The sequence below is a fragment of the Acartia tonsa genome, chromosome 5, assembly GCF_053477335.1.
Source record: "Acartia tonsa isolate MP-2025a chromosome 5, ASM5347733v1, whole genome shotgun sequence".
Lineage (NCBI taxonomy): Eukaryota > Metazoa > Arthropoda > Copepoda > Calanoida > Acartiidae > Acartia > Acartia tonsa.
The window spans coordinates 47,363,449-47,374,814 of NC_137264.1; the positions used below are offsets into that span (position 1 = coordinate 47,363,449).

At 32.1% G+C, this 11,366-nt stretch overlaps 1 protein-coding gene across 6 annotated transcripts in view; it reads right to left on the reverse strand.

Annotated features, from left to right (window-relative positions):
• Etf-QO (electron transfer flavoprotein-ubiquinone oxidoreductase) overlaps positions 1-11,366 on the reverse strand; it is a 51,470-nt gene that overhangs the window by 39,728 nt on the left and 376 nt on the right. For 5 of the 6 annotated variants that reach the window (XR_013879984.1, XR_013879983.1, XR_013879982.1 and 2 more), the window contains exons 2-5: positions 10,554-10,626; positions 6,074-6,242; positions 5,659-5,728; positions 4,794-4,843 (exon numbers count right to left, since the gene is read on the reverse strand). Coding sequence is in view for 2 of the 6 variants with exons in the window: in XM_080161946.1 (XP_080018072.1) it covers positions 4,794-4,843; positions 5,659-5,728; positions 6,074-6,242; positions 10,554-10,626 (362 nt within the window). In the remaining 4 variants the exon portion in view is untranslated. Of the gene's footprint in view, positions 1-4,790; positions 4,844-5,658; positions 5,729-6,073; positions 6,243-10,553; positions 10,627-11,366 lie in introns of all 6 variants that reach the window. The other variant, XM_080161947.1, reaches the window with a different exon arrangement.

An 11,366-nucleotide genomic window follows, 5' to 3' on the forward strand; every position in this document is an offset into this window, starting at 1 on the left:
TTTAGCCGGTGCCTTTGGCACCTCAGGGCTAAAAAAAAATAGTTTTAATCTTATAATTGTACATTCTATATCCGCGGAAAGCCGTTTATAATACGATGCGAGAAATAACTATTATCAAATCCTATGTAGTTTGTACAAACAAGCAGTGTCCAAAGTTATCCACCAATAAGTTTTAATCTACAAATGGTGCAAATTTATTTGTCATAATGTCTGTATAAAGAGGGAGGTCATTTTCTAGTAAATCCCGTAAAGGTGTGTGTTATAAGGCCTAAAAATAGTAGTAGAACGATAAGGTGCTCTATATATTTGTATTCCCTATTGAATAGAACAATAAGGAAATTTTTTTTTTTTTTTGATAACCGTACCTGGAATATCTTTAAAAAATAAGAAATTTCTATCAAACGCTTTCTTTGGCTCAAACTGACAAAAATTAAAAAAAAATATAATTATAATAATAATGTTTTCTATCGGTACAAGGTAAAGGTTAAGAACAATCTATACCAATAAACAAAGGAAGAAGCCATTCTTTACAGGTAGTACGAGCAGTGAACATTAAAATGAAACTTTAACAAATCATTTATACAATGACTTAGTGAAACAAACCAACACAACAAGTTACATACAGACAATTTTGAAAACATTCAGATATACAATCTATATTATAGGTAAGAGATTCAAAGTGGAGGTTGCATGTCAATGGCTTTTATACCTTATAAAGTTTGATGAAAAATGGGGTCATATGGACTATCTAAATGTATAAATTGTCTTTTCTTTTCATCAAGGTTTCTTTAAGTCGTATATTCTTTCTTTGCTTGTTGTGTAGTATGTCATTTTTAGTTTCAAATCCTATTTTAAAGCCAGAATGTTTTTTTATAATAAAGATTGACCAAAATATAGTTGAAAAACTAGTTAGTTTTTTGAAAATGAAAGTTAAATTTACAGAAAAAAATGTTCTAAAATGTAGTTGTTCGCTGTAGTGAAATTGAAATGAAACAATGCACATTGAAACCTTCTAATTCAAAGCAAACAAACATGAAATTCCACAAACATAAAACTAATTTTTGTCACCTTGAATAAATCAACCTGTAAAGAATGGCTTCTTCCTTTGTTTATTGGTATAGATTTTTCTTAACCTTTACCTTGTACCGATAGAAAACATTATTATAATTATATTTTTTTTAAATTTTTGTCAGTTTGAGCCAAACAAAGCGTTTGATAGAAATTTCGTATTTTTTAAAGATATTCCAGGTACGGTTATCAAAAAAAAAATTTCCCTATTGTTCTATTCAATAGGGAATACAAATATATAGAGCACCTTATCGTTCTACTACTATTTTTAGGCCTTATAACACACACCTTTACGGGATTTACTAGAAAATGACCTCCCTCTTTATCGTCCATTGTCTAATCCATTAAGATGCTTGGAATTTGATAAATTCGAAATATTTCTAATCTAAAGAAAACTCAAGCGTTCTTTGATGGTTTTGGTGTGTGAATAACGCAGAGATAATATCCTAATTAATTTCAAAAAATCTTTTCAATGAATTTGGCTAAGAAATTTCTATCAATTTTAGAAGAAAGAAACAGTGATCTAAGAGAATAAGAAAAAAGAAAACTAGCAGATACGCCCAAGGGCGCCCAAGCTTTTTTTCTTAGAGGGGGGGGGGGGTGGAAATGGCGCGCAAAGCGAGCCGCAAATTTGGTTACTTCCCCCCCCCCCCAAAAAAAAAATTAAATTTTACCCTGGGGGAAATTACTTGGGGGGGCCGGGGGGAGGGGGGTTAATTACTACCCTGAAATATTTATCAGTAAAAATGCATGCTAAGCGAGCCAAAAAAATTTTTTAACCTTTCCATGACCACTGAATAGAACTGTATCGGTTCAGTGGTTCGCTAAAAACAAAAACACCGTACTTCTTTTTATAATAGGTTATGCGCAATAAATACATTTTTAAAACGTATTTGAACTATAATTCATGATTATTTATAGAATTATTCAATAAATTGTCTTTTTAGATCAAGGATGGGTGCATTAACATAGACAAGAATTAGGAAATTCAATTTGTAGAAGATGAAAGGTTGAAAAGTTTGTAAAGTACTAGGTAATTTGAAACCAACCAATCTAACTTCAATTAAAGTTTATAACTACCTAAAGTTAATTAGTCAACAAATGAGAGAGCATAACTAAAAACTTTACTTATATACCAGTGTAATTTATTATCTTTCAGCTATCGGCTTTACAAGCTTATACCAACATAAAAGTAACAAGATGTCTGTAGTGTGCATCTGTATGTGTATATCAAAGGGTTTCGCTCACCATTGCACCGATATGGTTCTCCTTTACAGTTAAGCTACTCATGAGATTAAAACTATTCAGGGTGAGGGTACCTCAAACCTCCCAAGAGAAATCGACCCCCCCCCCTTTCCCTTAAGTGCCCCTAGAGGCCTCTAGTAATGTATCCGCTAAAACTAGTAGATATATAAATTTTTACTAAAAACTGCTTTTAGTATATATATACCTCTTAAATTCTTCTAAACAAATTCACTATTGAATAATTAAAAAAAAGAATACTTGAATAAATACTTAAATTCATACCTTACAGAGAATTTACTTCTTTTATTCTTTAGTATTTTTGATTTTCTTTCCAACTTTTCAATTAATACCAGAACAAAGGCTATTGAAAATTTTAAAAATCTTTTGTTATTTTCTTCTTTATTAATTGACATTTTATGGAACACAATAAAGATTTGGTAATAGATATAGTACATCTAGATCCACAATTAGTAAGTTGAACCAATAAGAACCAGTTAGGTAAAATGCGACCATATTATTGGTTAGAAATTGTAATATTTTAAAGTTAGTATGTTTTTCAACCTATTTTTTCTAAAAATACACTATTCTAAGACATGAAGATATATTTCGATTTTAGCAATCATTTTCAATTCATTTTATAATTCAAATTATAATACTATCTAAATCTTTATGGTATGAAAGAGAAGTTATTTTTTCATTTAATCTATATAATAGAAGGGTATTAAAAACAAAGGTTTTTAAATCAAAATCCCAAAACTCAAACCCAACCGGCAAATAACCCATCTTTTGTGGGTGAAATAAAAAGGTTAAATAAAAACAAAATAATGATTAAAACTGGTTGTTTTAGGCGTGTCACCCCCTTCTCCAACCCCCCCCCCAAAAAAAAAAAAATTTTTTTTTTTGGGTGGAATATACAAATTAAAACCCCCCCCCCCAAAAAAAAACACTTAGTTTTTATATCCTACCCAAACCCAACAAAAAACCCGAGTTTGGATTTTTTGGTTGGGTTATGGGCAAACAAATCTGTATTTTAGGTTATATATACTTATTTGAATTCATATGTAACAAAATATAGACAAAAATCTTTGTCTGCAAGAAATTTCTTTTAATTTCGACGGCTTTTTGTGTCTGATTAACTATCTAGGTTAATAAATCTATTACTGAAAGGGATGGGGGAATATTGTGAATTAAGAGAGATCTAAAACTTTTAAGAGAAAGTAAATCTTTTGTTTTGAAAAAATTCATTTACTGTATTAATATTAACTTATTAGATCTAAATCAAAACTTTTTAAAATTATAATATTAATATAAATATAATGAATTATATCGACAAACTTTATTAATACAATTTTTATCTACGTCTGCTAAAATCATATAAAATTCATAAAATTTTCGTAAACGTTATAAATAATGAATATAAACTAAATGTAGGTAATAATAGTTATAATATCTTTTATTACCTAAGCAAAGAATTAAACAATGTATTATAGACTTTTTAAAATTAAATAGATTGACGTTAATACTAAAAGACAATGATTCTTTTCAAAAATATAAGAGGGGGGGAAGTTTTGACACATTTGCGTAAACAGTGAGTATAATATTTTCATTATATTTGAATGATTTTTTTCTTTTATAATCTATCATCTCAGTCCAAAGATAAAGCCTATACTCACTGTTTACGCAAATGTGTCAAACCCCCCCCACCCCCCCTCTTAATTAGAATTTGGTTGGTACCATTTTAAGCCTAATTTTAAAAAAATTACAGTACAACAAATTATAATACCTATTACTCACCAAATGTGTCAAACCCCCCCCCCCCCCCCTCTTAATTAGAATTTGGTTGGTACCATTTTAAGCCTAATTTTAAATAAATTACAGTACAACAAATTATAATACCTATTACTCACCAGAGAGAGAGAGAGAAAGAGAGAGAGAGAGAGAGAGAGAGAGAGAGAGAGAGAGAGAGAGAGAGAGAGAGAGAGAGAGAGAGAGAGAGAGAGAGAGAAAGAGAGAAGAGAGAGAGAGAGAGAGAGAGAGAGAGAGAGAGAGAGAGAGAGAGAGAGAGAGAGAGAGAAAGAGAGAAAGAGAGAAAGAGAGAAAGAGAGAGAAGAGAGAAGGAGAGAAAGAGAGAAAGAGAGAAAGAGAGAAAGAGAGAAAGAGAGAAAGAGAGAAAGAGAGAAAGAGAGAAAGAGAGAGAGAGAGAGAGAGAGAAAGAGAGAAAGAGAAGAAAGAGAGAAAGAGAGAAGAGAGAGAAAGAGAGAAAGAGAGAGAGAGAGAGAGAGAGAGAGAGAGAGAGAGAGTGGACAATAGGCTGCTTATTACACTAGTCCCCAAAGTATTATGACAACGTTTTCTTATTTGTTGGCTCAACAATTTTGGGGACTTTTGTTTATTTTGATTAGTGTGTGCCGAATGGATCTTACTACTATGGATACTATCTAGTGATATAATTTTTCAAGAAAATTATATTAATTAACTACCTTCCAATCTGGAATTAATTCATTCAAAGCTCTGGGTTCCAAACAAGCGCCTAAATAAAATAAACAAATCTTAATAATAAAGTAAAAGGATATCTGTTTGTCTATACAGAAGGATCTTGCTAACCGCAGACCGACATGGTTCTCCTTTACAGGGTAGCTGCTCATAGGTCCTGGGATTCGAACCACCCTAAGAGAAATTGCCAGAAAAATATAAAGCACTGCCGCCCAGCAGATAAAAGCAATCTGACCGCTATTGATGTTTTACACTTAATAATGCTTCATATCAATAAGATTGTTGACAAGAAGTTTCAGCATTCTCTCTATTACAGGTGCCGACCAAATCAGTTTCGAAAAATAAAAGCGGCCAAAAAGCTGCTTAAAAGCAGTCCGACCGCTAACGATGTTATAAACTTAATTATGCTCCATAATGATGGGAATGTTGACAAAAATTTCAGCCTTCTATCTTTTGTAGGAGCTGAAAAAATCACGTTTCCCCCAAAACGTTTCACACATACAGACATACATACAGACGGACATTTCAAATTATAGAGTAGCTTCGCTACTAAAAATACTATGGATCAATGCTGGAAGGTGCTTAGAATCACTTGCTCTCGTTCGTGGATAGTTACCATTGTTATTGAAACGTGTTGACACTCAATTTAATAAACCAACCAATCAAAATTCAATAAAAGTCCCTAAAGTTATTAGGCCAATGAAAACGAAAACGTTAGTATAAAACTTTGTGGACTTGTGTAATAAACAGCCCATTGTCCCCTTTCTGATCAAAATGCACTTTAACTTTGAATTAAATGCAATAATTTTTCAAAAATGCAATGCAAAAAATTTGGATAAATCTGGATTTTACCTGATAAAATATGGCCACCGATTTCTGCAGATTTTTCAATCACACAAACACGGAACTCGTCTTTTCCAGCCTTCAAATTTAGATTCATTTCATAAATGCAAAACTACTATTTAGAAAATAACAAAATTGGATAATTTATTTGAAATAAATGATGTCAATCTAATGATCGCAATTTATTTATTAAAATAAATAGACCTGTAATACTCAATATGGCACTGTTAAGTTAATAACGGTAACCAGTAAGATATTTATTAAATTAGGTAAGTATTAGTCGATATTCAACACAAGGACTTAATAGGAAAATTAACCCCCCCACCCCAAATAAAACCTAATAAAAAGACCTTAAGAAATTTTTTAGCGCTTGAACCAAGGTCTGCTTTGGGATCCAAATTTGTAAATCTTAAATTAATCCTACCTCATTAGCCAGCTGTTTTAGTCTGATGGCGGCTGACATGCCGGCGGGTCCGCCGCCCACAATAACTACATCTGCCTCGTCGGCAAACCTCTCCATGTCGATACCCTCCCACCTGGGGTCCTTGTCCCGAGGCTTCACTGTGTAGTGGGTTGTTACTGCGGAACATACTCTGAACATTATTTTTGTATATTATTGCAGGGAGGAAGGGGACATTGGGCTGTTTATTACACAATGTTTTATAATTATGTTTTCTTATTCGTTAACTGAAAAACTTTGGCGACTTTTAATGAGTTTGATTGGTGGTTCAATTACGTTGAGTGTCCAAAAGTTTTAAACACTAATTATAATATACACAAGGGGTAATTTGTGTATTATTATTGCACTGTGTGCCCAGAATTCAAAAATAAAACAAAAACTCATAGATCTGTTAATTTTGCTTCAAATTGGGTAAAATCTTTTGGGTTGGGACACTAATTACCCCAAGTTTTGATATCTTTAAAAAAAATGGCGGCGGAATTGCCGCTCCCGCCTTTAACAGCCATTTTCTGCCGCCAAAAAAAAAACATTATCTCAAATGACTCCAAATTGCCTAATTCGGCAAGAAATGCAAAAAAAAATTTGCAGCGGCGGCTAAAAACGGCGGGCCCGCCGCTGTTTTCAAAATACCAAAAATTGGGGTGATTAGTGACACCCTAAAACGATTTGGGTCCAATATCTTAAAAGCACAAGAGAAGCACTGAATTTAAGGTATACCTTGATAAATGAGAATTTGAAAATGAAGTCCCCCCACACTCACAGGGTTGGTTATAGGGGGAAATTAAAAAAAAAATGATGATTCCAAATTGCTTAATTCAGCGAGAAATGCAATAAAAAAAAATTTTTGTTGGTAGCGGAAAACGGCCGTGAACGGCGGTTCCGCCGCAGATTTTTTTAAGATTCCAAAACTTGGGGAGATTGGTGACACAACCCAAAAATTTTACCCAATTTCTAAAACTAAGGGAGTAGCGCCCAAAATAAAATTGCTGGTATGTTTTGTTTCAAGTCACCCCCCTCCCGTAAATAAATTATCAATGAAATACTTATAGATCAATTGATTTGTTTCAAGGAGGGAAGGGACATTGGGCTGTTTATTACACTAGTCCCCAAAGCTTTATATTAATGTTTTATTATTCATTGCTTTAGCCACTTTAGGGGCTTTTACTGAATTTTAATTGTTTTTTTTTCAAATGTTGAGTGTCCAAACGTTTAAACCATTAATTGTAATCTACAGAAGGGGTAATTTTGTGTATCACCATTGGATAAGCTCATCAATTTATCGGCCATTAACTTAACCCTTTAAATCCCTTGATTTGTTGACATTAATAACTATAAACAAGGAAACATATTAATAACATTTTGTTAAATAATTTTCTATTTTCCTAAAACCCATTTTACTGTACTTTTTCATTAAAAAAATTACCTATTATTGCTGCGCTACTTATAGACAAAACAATTCTTGTTTTAAAAATAAAAGCAAATATATCACAAATCACCCCAAAAGCACTAAAAACTTTAATCCAAAGGCCTTGCAATCAAAGGATTGATTGTCTGCAATAGGGCCTTTATCAGGAAGGAAGGGGACATTAGGCTGTTAATCACTCTAGTCCCCAAAGTTTTATATTAACATTTTCTTGTTTGTTTATTAAGTTGAGTTTTCATAACTTTTCAACCAATAATTGTAATCTACAGAAGAGTAAGTTTGTGTATCATTTTTGGTAATGTACATCAATTTATCTGCCATTCTCTTATCCCTTTAGATCCCTAGGCCTTCATACACTTATTAACAAATTTGCTTAAATCTTTAAGTTTCTTTACAAGTTTGCTTAACTCTTTTAATTCTTTAGGGCGTGCATATGGGGTTGAATAGGTAGAATTAGTTTTATCAAATTTAAACATTTAAAATATTATTCATTTGATTTAAAAAGAATGGTAATTGATTAAAAGCAACAGGTTCGATTACATAGCTTAAATTAAAATAAATATTTCTAGGCATGTGCATGGGGGGGCCTCCCCCCACACTCCGGGGGTAAGGGGGCAAGGATATCCTTTAAAGACTTTAAGCAATAAGAATAAGGGATTGTATCAAAAAATTGCATTGAGAACTATAAATATCACGATAAAATGATTTGTAAAAAGTTATTTTAATTTGTCTTTTTTTGTGTAAAATTGCTATAAAATGGGTCCGACCGCTCCTACAAAAATGCGAAAAAAAAATTTCAGCTAACGATCCCGCCATTGAAACCAACGGGATTCATTCACTGAGTGCCTTGGTTAAACATGTGTAAAGGTCTGATATGCGGCATCGTTAGCTGAAAAAAGATCAAACTATTTGAAGTTGAGAGTAACATTACAAAATATTATAATTCCTGATTAATTAAGGGGGGCTGCTTTGACATCAATTTTTTCATAAGTTTTATAAGTAAATGTATAAAAACTAATTTAAAATCGTATAGTATATTCAATAAGCTTTCAAAAAGGTATAACATATTACTGTAGCTCAATTTTTGGTAGTTTGACGATAATTTAAAGTTTGCATATAAAATGTAATTTCAATACGAAGGCTTTTATTACAAAATCCTAAATATCTAGGTAGGCTACTTTTCGAAGCTGTAAAATTATAAGTAATTGATATTTTCACCTCTAGCTTTGGGAATCCTTCTCAAATATGACAAAGATTAACCTAAAACTTTAAAATTGGTCAATATTCAAAAATGCATTTTTTGGAATCTTAGAGTTTTTGCATTGGCTGGGCACATAGTGTATTGGGGATTTAAAACCGCTTATTGGCCATTGTCTTATCCCTTCAGATCCCTGTATAATAATATATCTTTGTCATTGTATTGTGATGTAAAAATAGGTACTTCTTTATACTTTTTTTTAAAAAAGCCTTAGCAAACTATGTTTGTATGTATTAAAAAAATCATTTTAGGTCGATTTAAAGTTGCTTATGAAAAAATATTGTTGTACATACACAATTTATTTTTTTGAAAGAAAAAAATGCCCACAAGATTTATGCAAAATGAGAGATGTAATAAACCTAAAAAGAAAAGAAAAATTATTTGCAATTTCTATTGCAAAAAAATAGACAAAACTACATTTTTCTTCCCTAGACATTAGTATTTATCTCAGTATTTTTAACAATAATTTATGTTTAGTATTAAAATGTTTTCTTTAATCAAACTGACAATTAAGATCTAAACCTTCAATTTAATTGGTAGGGATAAGACAATAGATATCATTTATGTACTTAACATACTGAACATTCAAATTATTGGTTAAAAAGAATGGACAAGCAAAAAACACTAATCAAGAATAATTAGAAGAACCCAAAATTAAGCCAGCGACAGGGGGTGTTTATTAGGGTGGGTCGATTTTGGAATTTCATATTACTACACATTGGCAAGGGTTACTGGGCCAATATAAAACCCTGTGAAACTTGAAAGAGGATTTATAATCTAATAACAACGGGCGCGTGTGGGGTATAAAATGTACCCGCCCCCTTATAAAACTAAAAATTGAAATTCCTTCAAATACAGGCATGTTGCATATCAAAATGACCGCATTGAAATGCTGATTACGAATCTGAAAACTATTTTTATGAATATTGCTCCTAGTTCGAATAAGATTTCATTAAGTACCTAAAACAGCTGATTTAGTCAAAACCGTTTATTTTGGTAGGTAGGTTATTTGAAGATCATTTCAGACTGAATCAATATTTTTCAAAACGGTTTTTAGATTGGTAATCAGCATTTCAACGCAGTCATTTTGATTTGGAACATGCCTGTATTTGATGGAATTTCAATTTTTGGTTTTATAAGGGGGCGGGCACATTTTATATTCCCCATGCGCTCGTTGTTATTAGATTATGAAATTCTTTCAAGTTTCACAGGGTTTTATATTGGCCCAGTAACCCTTGCCAATGTGTAGTAATGTGAAAATCCAAAAAAGCTTGCCAATCGACCCACCCTAGTGTATATTCTGCACAAGATTCATTTTTCCCTCTGCTGCAAAATTTTTTATATTTGTTTCCCCTCCTAGTTTTTTCCAGCAAGGAAGAGGAAAAAATTGAAAAATATTTTCGGAAATCTTTATTTTATTCATATCATCCTCCCTCCCACATATTTTTTTAGTTTTTTTTCACAGGAGGGGAGAAAAATGGAAAAAGATGTTTACAATTTTTACATTCCCCCCCCCCCCCCCCAACCACATATTTTCTATCCCTCCCTCTCCCCCTCAAATTTACAGAATATACCAACCCCTAGCCAGCGAATAACATAACATATTTATAAAAACTTTAGAAATATCTCCACAATAAAGTTCTAAAAATATAAGTAGGTCCTTAAACAGTATCAAGTTTTTAAGAACTACAATTTTGTTTTATATCAAGCCAGATTTGGTCAAGGGTTCGACTGCCATTGCGTCGTTAATGTATTTTATTTACCTGGAATAAGACAGCTGTCTGTGGATATTTGCGATACTGCTGGTCCTGGATAACTTAATGCTGTATCTTTTAACTGTGAAAATATTAATAGTTATTAATGGCATTCTATCATCGACAGCTTTCCGCAGATATCAAAATGAAATTAAGATAAAAAACAATTTTGTTTGATTTCCCCTAAGGACCGACGACCAGGGCTAACAAAGCTGGTCTTTATTACTATCCTACACATAATTTTTCTTTACAGCTGAGAACCGGTTTTAATCCAGCGGATATCAATCAATTTCAAAGAAATACAGGAAATGAATATATGCTCCTATCAATGTCTTTATATAAAGAAAACATTTTAATTCATATCTATCTAAGCATTTGACTACCTATATGTTTAAAAATATGCTTAATGGTACAGGAAATATTAAAATACAAAAAAACAGCAGTCTATCTTGAATTGCTACAGAGAAAATCACGTTTTTTCTCTAAACATATCTGGTAAGACGGACTGATATCTCAAATTATTCAGTAGCCTTGCTACTAAATGCATTGTCCCATAAGTATTCTTTTATGTAAATCTGTCCGATACATGGATTCTATTCACGAAAACAGGTTTATTTTCAAGAAAAACTCGCTTGAGTGATCTTCTAGATTATTATAAAAAAGATATTCGAATATTGTTTAAAAGATCCTTTTCTACAGACAGACATCGTGATACTTTTATATATGTCTTGAAGTAAAGTAACAGGATCTCTGTCTGTTTGTCTGTCTGTGTGGTCCGAAGGATCTCGTTAACCGCTGAACCGATATGGCTCTCCTGTACAA